The sequence below is a fragment of the Rhinopithecus bieti genome, unplaced genomic scaffold (genome assembly GCF_001698545.2).
Source record: "Rhinopithecus bieti isolate Rb0 unplaced genomic scaffold, ASM169854v2 scaffold_20101, whole genome shotgun sequence".
Taxonomy (NCBI): domain Eukaryota; kingdom Metazoa; phylum Chordata; class Mammalia; order Primates; family Cercopithecidae; genus Rhinopithecus; species Rhinopithecus bieti.
This window is the reverse complement of record NW_016810242.1, coordinates 1,139,117-1,153,794: the sequence shown is the minus strand read 5'-3', so window position 1 is coordinate 1,153,794 and position 14,678 is coordinate 1,139,117. Positions and strand designations below refer to the sequence as shown.

The 14,678-nt window shown below is 39.4% G+C and overlaps 2 protein-coding genes across 4 annotated transcripts in view; one reads left to right on the top strand and one right to left on the bottom strand.

Moving 5' to 3' along the window:
• PAPPA2 (pappalysin 2) overlaps positions 1 to 14,678 on the bottom strand; it is a 310,433-nt gene that overhangs the window by 242,360 nt on the left and 53,395 nt on the right. The gene's annotated exons all lie outside the window — the stretch shown is intronic.
• LOC108541925 (protein tyrosine phosphatase type IVA 1-like) lies at positions 2,690 to 3,202 on the top strand. The gene is made up of 2 exons (XM_017891699.1): positions 2,690 to 3,016; positions 3,092 to 3,202. The coding sequence occupies exons 1-2, from the start codon at positions 2,690 to 2,692 to the stop codon at positions 3,200 to 3,202; spliced, it is 438 nt and encodes a 145-aa protein (XP_017747188.1).

Genomic DNA, 14,678 nt, shown 5'->3' with positions numbered 1-14,678 from the left:
ACAGAATATTGCTGAACAGCGAGTGTTGCTGTCTGACTCTTGCTCTGGAAGCTTCGTCTCAGGGGTGTACCCAGCCGTGTGAGGTGTGAGGTGTTGGTCTCCACCTAGTGGGGGATGTCTCCCAGTTAGGCTACTCAGGGGTCAGGGACCCACTTGAGCAGGCAGACTGTCCGTTCTCAGATCTCAACCTCCATGCTGGGAGAACCACTGCTCTCTTCAAAGCTGTCAGACAGGGACATTTACATCTGCAGAGGTTTCTGCTGTTTTTTGTTTAGCTATGCCCTGTCCCCAGAGGTGGAGTCTACAGAGGCAGGCAGGCATCCTTGAGCTGAGGTGGGCTCCACCCAATTCGAGCTTCCAGGTGGCTTTGTTTACCTACTTAAGCCTCAGCAATGATGGGCGCCCCTCCCCCAGCCTCACTGCCACTTTACAGTTAGATCTCAGACTGCTGTGCTGGAAATGAGGGAGGCTCCGTGGGGGTAGGACCCTCTATGCCAGGTGTGGGATATAATCACCTGGTGTGCCATTTGCTAAGACCCTTGGTAAAGCACAGTATTAGGGTGGGCGTTACCCGATTTTCCAGGTGTTGTGAGTCTCAATTTCCTTCGGCTAGGAAAAGTAATTCCCTTCCCCCTTGCACTTCCCAGGTGAGGCGATGCCTCGCCATGCTTCAGCTCTCACTGGTCAGGCTGCACCCGCGGACCAGCACCGACTGTCTGACATGCCCCAGTGAGATGAACCTGGTACCTCAGTTGAAAATGCAGAAATCACATGTCTTCTGTGTCACTCACGCTGGGAGCTGGAGGCCGGAGCTGTTCCTATTCAGCCATCTTGGGCGCACCCCCCATCATCTGTGTTTACAAAATTGTTTGAATGGATGAACAAATGAGCTAATGTACATAGTACAATTTTTCTCATGTCGTCCTTTACAACACTATAGAGAAATAAACTGGCAAAACTCATTAATTAAAATATCAACTAATATGAACCAAACAAGACTAACATCTTTTCTTATTTCTCAGTTCATCTGAGTGGTTGACTGAAATGCAATTAAGTCTCTTTGAGTATTTTGGTATGGTAACTAAGAAGCATTGGGTCAATGGTGGCCCATCTCTGAAAATAAGACATAGATCTGATGACCCCTGAAGGCTTAGGTGGCACATCTGGGAAAACTGTTTTGACAAAATGGGACTCAGAATATGAATTATGCCTGGAGGTCATAAAATTCAATCTATAGTGGCCAAGTTCAAGGTTTAGCTTAATATCAAAATATCCAACATTCGAAAATGGAAAAGCTAAGGCTAAGAGGCCACACTAATCAGTACTTACTGGGGTCAGAAACATCCTGGGAATAGTCTTTCATGATGCAACTTAACTACATTCCTCAAATTCCAGCTTTCACACTTAGTATGTCATCTAGCTGCTCCAAACATCACTCTCACAGCTCCAAAACCAATAGTTACAGGCCTCAACCTTCCTTTACTGAGCACAGTTTAGGTCAGCTTAGATTTTCAGACAAGTCATTTCAACCAATAAGATGTCCTGATTCCCTAAGAAGGAGCACTTTTTCAATTTCCTATGGAATTTACTTGGACTCCTTCTCCATATGCCATAGTTTACTCAAAAAATGGACCCAATCCAACAATCCCACTACTGGGTACCTACCCAAAAAAGGGAAGTCATTATATGAAAAAGACACTTGCACACAGTTGTTTATAGCAGCACAATTTGCAACTGCAAAAATATGGAACCAGCCTAAATGCTGATCAGCCAATGAGCGGATAAAGAAAATGTGAGATATATATGTATATACCATGGAATACTACTCAGCCATATAAAGGAATGAAATAACGGCATTCACAGCAACCTAGGTGGAGTTAGAGACCATTATTCTAAGTGAAGTAACTCAGGAATCAAAAACTAAATATCATAGCTAAGCTGTGAGGACACAAAGACATAAAAATGATATAATGATATAATGGACTTTGGGGACTCGGGGGGGTGAGAATTAAAAAACTACACATTGGGTACAGTGTACACTGCTCGTGTGATGGGTGCATCAAAATCTCAGAAATCACCACTAAAGAACTTGTCTGCTGCATTGCCACCACCACCACTCTGCCATGACAACCGCTGCCTCCTGCCCTGTAGCCCCCACCACCCCCTGTGTCACTGCTGCCTTGAGACCAACTGTACGATTAGGCCATAATCTTCAGGGAGTGAATACATTCCTCAGTTCTGCGGTGTTCTTGGTCACACATTTATGGAGTTTCTGAAGGGCAGTGGAGATTACTGCCAGGCACAGTGCGATCTCTATGCAGACTAGTGAACTGTAGAAATTAATTACTACTCCACCAAGAAGCCCCTATAGGAGTGGTTATCCTGGACACAGAAGTGTTGAATTGAAATCTGCAGAGCATTTTACAAGAGTTCTGACCCGGATGGGGTAAATCTCAGTGCACTTCTTTTCTGTTTGTTGCCTCAGTATTACTGGATTGAAGAATTGCTGCTTCCTGTTAGGAGGTTCATTTCATTTATCATTACTTACAACTTCACACTCAAAGCACTGAGAATTTCAAGTGGAATATATTGAAGTAGACTTCCGTTTCTTTGCATCATTTCTGTATTCAATTTTTTAATTATTTCATAATCCTATTGAGTCTTCTTTAGCTAAATTAACACAGCTCGAATGAACCACCCAGCTCCTGTGGAAGTCACATACAAGAACATGAGATTTCCTATTGCACACAATCCAAACAATGTGACCTTAAATAAATTTATAGAGGAACTTAAGAAGTATGGAGTTACCACAATCTTAAGAGTATGTGAAGCAACTTATGACACTATTCTTGTGGAGAAAGAAGGTACCTATGTTCTCGATTGGCCGTTTGGTGATGGTGCATCACCATCCAACCAGATAGTTGCTGATAGGTTAAATTTCATAAAAATTAAGTTTCATGAAGAACCTGGTTGTTGTATTGCTGTTCATTGCATTGCAGGCCTTGGGAGAGCTCCAGTACTTGTTGCCCTAGCATTAATTAAAGGTGGAATGAAACATGAAGATCCAATACAATTCATAGGAAAAAAGTAGCGTGGAGCTTTTAAAGGCAAGCAACTTTTGTATTTGGAGAAGTATCATCCTAAAATGCATCTGCGCTTCAAAGATTCCAGTGGTCATATAAACAACTGTTGCATTCAATAAAACCGGGGTGCCTAATGCTCTTGGAAGTGGAACTTGAGATAGGACCTAATTTGTTACACACATTAGCCAACATGTTGGCTTAGCGAGTAGTCTAATGAAGCTTCCATAGGAGTATTGACAGGCAGTTTTACCAGGCCACAAGCTAGACAGATTTGGCAACCTCTGTGTTTGGGTTACAGTCAACCTGTTTGGACACCTGGCAGAAGATTCTTACTGTCAGCATATAAAATGTGCTTGTCATTCGTACCAATTGACATTTCCCAAAATCAGGTAGTATTGAGTTATGACTTGTTTAAATCTATTTCCATGCCAGAATCTTATTGATACATAAGAAATTTAGGAATATTAGGTGCCAAAATACCTAGCACTATACTTGTATATTTTTTGCACCATACAGAACTAAAATCTCAGGAACTATGAATACTTTAGACCTTATGTGGTTTAGTCCTTCAATCATTTCAAACATTGAAAGTAGGGCCTACATGGTGATTTGTCTGCTCACTTTATGTTTACGTCTCCCATATTCATACCAGTAGACATCAGGTTTGCTTAGCCATTGATATTTTTTTAACCAAGCCTTACAATGATTATTTCATGTGTTTCTATAAATCTCACTTTGTGCTTTTATTAAAAAACTCCAGGCCAGGCACGGTGGCTCACGCCTATAATCCCAGCACTTTGGGAGGTCAAGGCGGGCGGATCACGAGGTCAGAAGATTGAGACCATCCTGGCTAACACAGTGAAACCCCGTCTCTACTAAAAATACAAAAAATTAGCCGGGGATGGTGGCGGGTGCCTGTAGTCCCAGCTACTCGGGAGGCTGAGGCAGGAGAATGATGTGAAACCAGGAGGCAGAGCTTGCAGTGAGCCGAGATTGCGCCACTGCACTCCAGCCTGGGCAACAGAGTTAGATTTGGTCTAAAAAAAAAAAAAACAAAAACAAAAAAAAACCCTCCATTTTGAAAATCTACATTGTTCAAAAGCACATGTCTTTAATGTCTTCAGACAAAAAAGCCTTACAGTTAATTTAATGTTTGCACTCTGAGGTACAGCTTAACAGGGAGGGCCTGAGAAAAAAAATGAGAGGGAGCTATTAATAACTTTTAGCAAAATGTTGCCTTTGTCTTGTGCAGAACATGTAGAATATGCTCTTTAATTTAGTAAAATATTTTTAAAGGTAGAGATGCTTTGTTATTATAATCATAAACTTCCTGAAATTCTTGCAATTTTTTTCCATACTTATCAGAAGTTGTTTACCAACTTATTTTTGTTTGAAAGTGTGATTTTCTTTCCTTCTCTTCCCAACCTTGCTTGCAAAAAAAGAAGTGGGTTTCTGCTCATGAATTCAGCAGACATCTAATATTTTATATGCCTTTTGAGCTGTGTAACTTAATATTTGGATACTTGATAATTTGTTTTATTATATAATTGATAAAATGGTGATGTGTATTAACGTTAGTTCAACCATATATTTATACTGTCTGGGGATGTGTGGTTACAGTACAGTGGGAGAAATAATTTGTCAGTGTTTACCAGCTTGTAAAAATGTAGTGCAAGAGCTTAAACATCTAAATAAATAATGAAATGCAAAAACAAAATAACTTGTCCATGTAACCAAAAACCACCTGTTCCAAAAAAACTATTGAAATAAAATGAAATAATGGACCAAATCATTAAAACCCATACTTGAAACCCTGCTTAGTCACAATATGAAGTTTCTAGATATCTGAGAAGGCCCTTGCATGAAAATGACAGGGAGGAAATTAAGAAAGAAACATGATCTCAAGTGGTTTGCTTAGTTCCTAGCCAACTTTTCAGGTTTTCATATGTAATAACTGCGAACATTTAACAGGCTTCAAGCAAGTATGACTTAACACCAGATCCTGCTACAAGACAGTACATGGCCCAATTAAGTTAGCTTCCATGTCTCTAGGAAAATGACTAAGTTAGACCTTCCATGTGGCATTAGATGGATCAATCTGATCTCCATTTGACACTTAGTAAAGGCTGGTAAACTAAGAAACAAGTTTAAATTGAAGAAAATAAAGACAAAGTGCCTCCTCTCATTCCCCTCTTTCCCTTCACTATCCAGCTGCTTTATCTCTCTTGCCCTCCCAGCTCCGCTTCTGGGTTGCGTTAGTAGCTTACTCATTCTTCAAAGCAGAATACTGCCTGCTGTAGAAAAAGGATATGGCTTTCTCAGCTCACTCATCGTTGGAGTTTTTCCTTATTTCCCAACCTCTCCTGTGACAATTGCAATGAAGCATGGGAATATGGCTGTTTGTTCTTTTTAAGCTGGGACTTGCAGGCTGCTTACCATGCCAACTGCAAAAAGAGATGTTATTTGGTCACCAAGCCTGCAGCTTCTCGGGGGGCCCCACTGTAGACAACACTGAATTAGCCCATTCAGATTTCCTGGAAGTCACATTACCCATTTGACAGGCAGTGTTCGGCTTTATTCTTATTCTGAACTTTTCTTCATACCCTCTTCACAAACCTGATCATGTTCCTTATTTTTTTTTCTTCCCCAGCATCATCTACTTTATTAATGATTATTTTGTGTAAAACAAAATAAAAAAACGATGATAAACCTATGGCCACACAGGCAAGGGAGTGTACTAAGACAGAAATCTATGATTTTAAACTTCTCCTTCTGAGCCTCAAAAGTATCTTTTGAGGCTATGGAGTGAAGTGGAAGCATGGAATGAAATGGAGAAACTGAGCCATAGACTTTGACATAGTGTCCTCTGCCTCTTGCCTAATACCTTGGGTAGCTGTGTATAGTGCACTGGGGAAACAAACAAGAGTCAGATGACTTCTCTTTGGATTATCTAATCCAATAATCAATGGGCTCTGTAATTTGAGAGATGCCTCCTCATCCATAAATAAAATGAAATAGTTGAACTAGATGGTCCCTGAGGTCCAGCAATGAAGTTCTATGACTCTGAATCTGAGTGGACTCATTATGTCTTTCAGAATTTACCTTGGTTGCACCTCCTTAGAGGTTTGCAGCAACTGGTTCAGAATTGGTTTTTTTCCACAATGACTTGGAAAGAAGGAAATGGAGTTAGACACATAAGTTTCTTTCACATTTCAGCGCTTGAAGATTGACCGGAAAGAGGCTGCTGTGAACAATCTCCACTTCCCTCAAGTTTCTACCCTGTCAGCCATCTTCTCACTCCCAAGAGACAACTGCCTTCTTCATCAAGAAGATCAAGGCTACCAGGAAAACTTTTCTAATCTCCGCCTGCATGCCAACAACTCATAAATCTGCATCCACCCTCCACTCCTTCCTTCCAGCCTCAGAGAAAGATGTGTCCTTTCTTCAGTTTGTGTCTGCCACTAGTGCTTGGATTTCGACCCCCTTCCTCCCCGACCTCCAGAAAAGGGCTACTCTCTTGATTCTTCTTCTTTAAAATTGTCCTGTAATACAATTATTTTAACCTTTCTAGAAAAGGACATTAAGGACATAAAGTGGCCTTTTTCTTGCACTTAGGAGCAGAACCAAAACTGATTCTTTAAGATGATACTGGATTTTTGCATAAAGATATTGTTCAGAGCATTGTTCATTTCACTAAATAGCTTCCTCTATAATTTCTGTCCAGTATGATTACCTATGGCAGTTGTTCTCTTGAGAAGCTGTTTGTTTTCATCTTGTAAATAGAGTAAACAATGTAACTTACCTACTTCCTTGTTTGTATTGATTCTGGGAAGCTCAGAACTAAAATGTTGGCCTCTCTCCAGCACTCTAACTCTAATACATGGGCAATCACTTTGTCACGTTGTATACTGAATTTGCCACTGCCTCAGTCTTTTTTTTTTTTTTTTTTTTGAGGCAGGATCTCACTCTGTTACCCAGGCTGGAGTGCAGAGGTGAAATCTCAGCTCACTGCAACCTCTGCCTCCCAGGTTCAGGCGATTCTCATGCCTCAGCCACCTAAGTAGCTAGGATTATAGGCGTGCACCACCACACCCAGCTAATTTTTAGATTTTTAGTAGAGACAGGGTTCCACCATATTGGCCAGACTGGTCTCAAACTCCTGGCCTCATGTGATCTGCCCACATTAGCCTCCCAAAATGCTTGGATTAAAGCCATGAGCCACCGCACCTGGCCAGTCTTTTCTTATGTGTCCTCATTTTCCCCTTTTAAATTCATATTTCTTATATTAAATTCTTATATTACATGAACATATAAAATCCAACTTAAGTCCTACCTGCAAAAAGGTATGGTGTAACTAGCACCTAAACAGATGAATAGATACTTCTTTCAGAAACCTTTTATTTAGAAATATGTATCAAAATATATAAGGATTTCTCTAGGCATGGAAATAAAATTCAGATGAGTTAATGAATGAATGGATGAATGAATAGGATAAATGAAAGAAAGTAAAACTAAGAAAGGCATTGAAATAAGCCTTAGAAAAAGATTCCATAGATTTGAGTTTTATTATAATATTGGGCACAATAAAGTCTTGAAATACTATAAGCCACTCAAATTAATCTCATAAAGATTCTCTAATAGCTCCCCCAGAATGCTACAGATAGAAGAGGTTACTACTGCATAGGATATCTTCATTACATACCCTTATCAAAACTACCTGTGGCAGACTAGGCTACTAATGAAAGAAAAAAATGTGATTTTTATCAATTTGCTGACCAAGGGTCAATGATCATGCAGAAAGGTACAGAAATGACAGAATTAGGGATGATGACTTTTTCCATTATATTAAAATCTATGGAAAAGGGCTAGAACAAACTATTGAACAGAATACTTACATATAATTACAAGCATTTAATAAAAGTATTATGTGCCACATTAAGTTAGTCTGATTACTTGTCATTTTAATATTGGACTGTGAATACCTCATAATGCTACCCTATTTTCACTGTTAATGGTTAGGTCATTGAACAAATGACAGTTATTATCATGGTTATTATCCTAAACCTTCTTATAGATGCCAGATGCCAATTCTCTGTGACATTATGTCCCCGTATAATATACTCTCTCTACCGGTCTCACTACCCATCTTTCAAGAACAACCTGAAATCCCATTCCCTCCCAGATTGAGTCCTTCTAGTCAGAAAGCCCTCAACATAGAAATGATTCTTAGAATGATTATTTTGATGATGGTGTGCAGGGTTAATTTGGGGTTAACATAGAGGGAGCCTGGAATTAGAAAGACAAGTTGGTTAGTTATCATAAAATTCAGACTTAGGGGCTAAAGATAATTAAAGATAGCACTTGGCTTTTTTCTACTCAATATTGCAATTATATGCATACATGCCTGTCTCTCCCACCTGAACTCTGAGGACAAGAATCATACCCCTACTGTCTGCTACTGTGTCTAAATCGTAGTAGATATTCAATAAATGTTTATTATAAACTGAATGAGTAAATGAATAAATAGAATGAGATGCAAAAAAAGCCATTGTGACTCTTTTTAAAATTCTTTTCTATTGGCTCCTCAGTAAAGCAGAGGAAAGTGAAAACCTATATTAAAAAGAGAACAGGGCCATTTTACTATCTTAATCATCACCACTCTTCCCCAGACCTTGGATGTGCTCCAGGTTGTTGATGTTCCTCATAAAACCTGCTGCCCAGAACTGTGCAGATTCCAGACAAAATCTGACCAGGACTGTGTCTAAGGGGAGCATCTCCTTCAGCAATCTGTACTCTTTCCCCTTTTTGACAGAGCCCAAGATTGTTGGATATTTTTAACGGCCATGTCACACTTTGACTTCACATGAAGCTTACAGCCACCCAACACCCATGATTATTTTCCCATTTAATGCTGCAAACATAGGTCTCCACCAGCTTGGTTTACACATTTTTTATATTCTAAACTCTAATTTCATTCCTATAAATCCTACCCCCCGACACACACACACACAACTTTGAAACATTAATTCAGTAGGCAATTCTGAGTACCTACTGGTACTGAGCACAGTTAGGAGACATAGGCATTCCTAGAAATGGCTATGGAATAGGAGACATAGCCATTCCTGAAGAATAAATCTGCCTGAAAGCAGAGTACAGTAGAGAGAACATGTTCATTGTACTCAGCTTTATGTTTTCACACTCAAATAGGAAAAAGGCCTCTGAGGGGAGATAGGGCACAGATTCCCTATGGGGCAGGGTGATTCATGTCTCAGGCTTTCTGCCTCATGATGAATCCTTATTACTATATAAGGTATGATCCTGCTCTTGTAAAATTCCATGCTGAGATAAATACCTTTTTCACATCTCCTCTTCAATCACCTTAACGTCTTCTTGAGAATATCCATCATCTCATCAAATCCACCACTGAATCCAATGCAGTGTCTCACCAAACACTTTCACTTATGAAGTATCTTTAAGTCACAAGGCACTTTCAACAAGCATTATCTCATGTGAATTTCACAATATCCCTCTGAGGTAGACAGGGCAGTTAGCCACTTCTTTACACATCCTCCACAGATCCCACTCTACCACAGATGGTCCTCTGTAGCCCAAGTCCTGGAAGCTTCACAGCTCATTGAGAATGGCCTAATGAGCTCTATGTCTCCTGTCTTCTCCAACCACTCTCTGCCTAACTCATTCAGTTCAGGCACGCTAGCTCCTTCCTGTTCCCTCTGCCTGGAATAAGTATAGATTCCATGTGGCTCACTACCTTGCTTCCTTCAGATATATGCTCAAATATCATCTTTTCAGTAAGATTTTCTACAGACACACTTTACCCTGCTTCCACGGCAAGTACTCTCTGTTTCTATTATTTCTGCTGAATTTCTTTCTCTGGCACTTACCACTGTCTGGCCTATGATGTACACACTTGTTTATTCATTGCCGTTCTTATAGTTCACAGATTGTAAGCTCCATAAGAGAAGAAAAATTTATCTTCATTGCAGTATACCATACTGCACTACAAAACCTAAAACAGTGTCTGGCCTAGAACAGGTACTCAATGAACATTTGTTGAATATGAATGAATGAATATGAATAAGCAAAATTATGTGACTACACTGGAGCAAAAACTATAATCTAATTCTTCTCGTTTCTAGTTTCCTAGTTCTTTCCACAGTGCAAAAATAATTTTCCTAACCATTTCTGACCTACTACCCTTTTCTATCTAGATTACTATAGGAACTTACTAACACATCTTCCTGCCTCTAGGCTCGCTGGTCCATAACACTGATTCTGGATACCGCCTCCAGATTAGTTTTCTGAATAATTAGTCAAATATTCAATATTCAATGGCTTAAGACTTCCGTTTCTAGTATAAAGAGTTTAGAATCCCTGATCATCCCTCCACTGAAAACAACTAAAACTAGTGAATATACAAAAATAAATTTTAAATGCATTGTAAAGTTGGAAAGAAATTAAAGGATATCTTCAGACTCCACATACAAAGTAAAAACAGGAATCTAGAAAATAAACATTTTCTGAAGCCACTGACTTGTCTGAGGGCTCTCTCTATTCCTAATGCCCAGGAACTTCTTTGACAGCCTTTTGAGAATCTTGGATAAAAAAGGGCTTATCAAGGTAGGGTGTTCGATAAGATAGCCTCACATAAAGCCAGAATTCCTAAGGACTGCACTGTCCATAAAACAGGGTACCAAAATATTAAAATTAAAAGCCCGCTTTATCAAGAGGTACAGCAAGAAAACCCGTATTCCTTGGCCTTGACTCAAAATATAGGGGGAAAATCTTCCCTGACAATTATAGCTATGAGCCAAATATCACAGATTTGCACCTCAAATTCATAAGATGGTATGGTCTAAAAAATTATGCCGATAATATATTTTAAAGTGGTTTTATGTTGGTAGTGCCCTAGGCAATTGCCAGAAGTAATACAGCATATATTTAACTCAGGTTGGAAAGAAATTGAACAGATAAAGTTTTAAGGAACATGGACTCACAATCAAAAATCACACATGAAGAAACAAAACACTGTGAGGAAGAGTAAGCAGCAATAACAAATAACAGAATCAGACTAGCTGATGTAAAATATTTTTAAATGCTTACTGTTTTCAATTAAATTTTTTCTTTTGAAATAAACTGTAGATTCGCATTGTAAGAAATATTACAGAGTAGCCTTGTATACATTTTACCTGGTTTCCTTCAATGATGATATCTTGAAAAACTATAATACAATACCACAACCAGGATACTGGCATTGATCCAATCCATCAATCTTGTTCAGATATCTCCAGTGTCACTCATACTTGTTTGTGGGTGTTTTTATTACTTATGCAAGTTCATGTATCCACCACTTTAACATGCTTTTAAAAATAAAAAAAGCATATCCAAAGGATGAATTAATAACAAAAATAAATAAAAAATGGCTAGGCAGATGCAACAAAGAACTAAATATAACTTATGGAGATTAAAAGTACAGTAATAAAAATTAACAGTTTATTGGTGGGTTGTAAAAGCCGGTTAGCCAAACCTAAAGAGTCAGCTGGGCAAATACAAAAACAGCTATTCAAATGCAGCACAGGACAGCAGAGACTTGGAAAAACTGAAGAGATATTAGAGCACACGGAGGACAGACGGAGAGGTAGTAATATACATTTAATAGAAAGTCCAACCAACCTAAGTGTCCATCAGTGGATGACTGGATAAAGAACATGTATATATACACGATGGAATAATATTCAGCCACAAAAAGGAAAGAAATCTGCCATTTGCAGTAACATGAATGAAACTGAAGGTCACATATTAAGTGAACTAACTCAGGCACAGAAAGTCAAATGTTGCATGCTCTCACTTATATGTGGGAGCTAAAAAAGTTGACCTCACAAAGGTAGAGAGTAGAATGATAGATGCTAGAGGCTAGGAAGTGTGGGTGGGCAGAAACAGATATGAAGAGAGGTAGGTTAGGTACAAACATACAATTAGATAAAAGCTATAAGTTCCACTGTTCAACAGCAGAGCAGAGTGACTACAGTTAACAGTAATGCATTGTATATTTTAAGGCAGCTGGGAGAGAGGAACACATAGAAATGATAAACTCAAAGTGATGATACCTCAAAAACCCTGACTGAATCATTATACATTGTATACATGTAACAAAATATCACATGCATTCAGTCAATACATAAAATGTTATGTATCAATAAAAAATACAAAATAAGAAGAAGAAAAGAAAACACATATATCTGTTAAAACAGACACGTATATATCCATATATCATTTACGGTTCCTAACTGCTTATGGATCAAATCCCTCAGCCCAAAATCTAGGGACTGTTGTCCCGTATAACTCTTCCAATTTTCTTCCTCACTTTTCTCTAAGAAATTTTCCTCCTTTCAAGCTGTTCTTTTTAGAGTGGCCTTAACATGTTTGCACATCTGTACTTTGGTTCATGTAATTGACCTTTCTTCTGCTCTCTACTGTACATATTTTAAAAACTCAGCCAGGCACAGTGGCTCATGCCTGTAATCCCAGCACTTTGGGAGGCTAAGGCGGGCAGATCACAAAGTCAGAAGTTCAAGACAAGCCTGGCCAATATGAAACCACATCTCTACTAAGAATACAAAAATTAGCCAGTCATGGTGTCACACATCTGTAGTCCCAGCTACCTGGGAGGCTGAGGCAGAAGAACGACTTGAACCTGGTAGGCGGAGGTTGCAGTGAGCTGAGATAGCACTCCAGCCTGGGTGACAGAGCAAGACTCCATCAGAAAGAAAGAGAGAGAGAGAGAGAGGGAGGGAGGGAGGGAGGGAGGGAGGGAGGGAGGAAGGAAGGAAGAAGCCGAAGGAAGGAAGGAAGGAAGGAAGGAAGAAGGCTCCTTCTATAAAGTATTTCCATAGTCCCCTAAGCCCATAGTAGTTTAATCCTTTTCTTCCTCATTCCTGTCAAGAATGCTATCTCTGAAATAATCATTACCATAATTAAAATCAACACTATTATTTTTTATCCACTATAACTAAACATTTTTGCTGGTGTGTAAGACTTGACACTCTAACAAACATATAGAATGGCAGTGGCAAATAGGCCTCTGAAGTCAGAGGTTAACTTCTGTCTGCTACTCGCTAATAATAGTTATTTCGACTATCTAAATTTAAGTATAAACATACATATAATCAGAAATTTACTTTTTGGAGCTATGGTGAGCATTAGTAAATGAGAATCCATCCGCCAAAATTCTTTGTTTTATTGGTATTTTTATATATATATAATATGTGTGTGTGTATATATATTTATATATATATAATATTATATATAATTTTACTATGAACCCAGGACTTTACTTGGATATCCTAGCATGTTAGGGTATGAAATCTAAACCATGCAATTCCAAGACTAAAATTAGCATTAAAATTCAGCGGGAGTTACATTACCAAGAATACCAGGGTCTAAGGTCTAAAGAAAAGCACATTATCAGAAATTAAACATGCCAGAAGTTTCATCCTCGAGAAGTAAAGATGAAAAACCAGCTCATTCGGCCGGGTGCAGTGGCTCATGCCTGTAATCCCAGCACTTTGGGAGGCCGAGGTGGGCGGATCACGAGATCAGGAGATCGAGACCATCCTGGCTAACACGGTGAAACCCTGTCTCTACTAAAATACAAAAAATTAGCCGGGCGTGGTGGCGGGCACCTGTAGTCCCAGCTACTCGGGAGGCTGAGGCAGGAGAATGGCGGGAACCCGGGAGGCGGAGCTTGCAGTGAGCCGAGATTGGGACACTGCACTCCAGCCTGGGCGACAGAGCGAGACTCCGTCTCAAGAAAAAAAAAAAGAACGCATTTTACTCCGAGCAGAGTCGACATCAGCTGAGAGAGGGTTGCGGACCTGGAACCCTGAGGAGCCCTCCAGCTATCCTGCTCTTTTGGCCACAGTTTGTTAAACGCAAGGCTGGCCAGAAACCTATGACTTCTGAACTAACATGTAAAGATGAGTTAGGCCAGCTGACTTTGACTAGCTTCAGAATGTGAACCAAGGTACTGTGAGAAACTGTGGCAACTAGCAATAGGATAAAAATCTGAAGGGAAAAATTCTATGAGATAAATTACGAGCCAGAGCAAGCTGAAGCAATGATTTAAACTAAAGCTATAAGGGAGCAAAAACTATGAGTTATCTAGCAGATTGCTAATGAGACATGAATGGTGCGAATTAACTAAGACGTAGAGAAATATGTAGGCTTTGAGAGAGATGGAGCTCCTGACTGCCACAGTCTCTGCAACTCTCTAGCTCCACTTCCAGCCCATATGTAATTTTACAATAAATCCATTTTCTGCAGTTAACATGAGTAGGTCTGTTCCTTACAATTGCAAAATCCTAACTAAAATGCTTGATAAGGATCTTGCCTAATCTGTAACATCATGTCCAAGAGATCTTGTATTCCTTTTTTGGAGTCTGGTCTTTCTCTCATTCATTGACTCCCTAGGTAAAGAGGATTCATGTTATAAATACTTCCTGGCTATTGTAGCTATTATTATGCTCATCAAAATTTATTCCATGTTTCAGATTTTTGGAGCCTCCTGGGGGCCCAGCT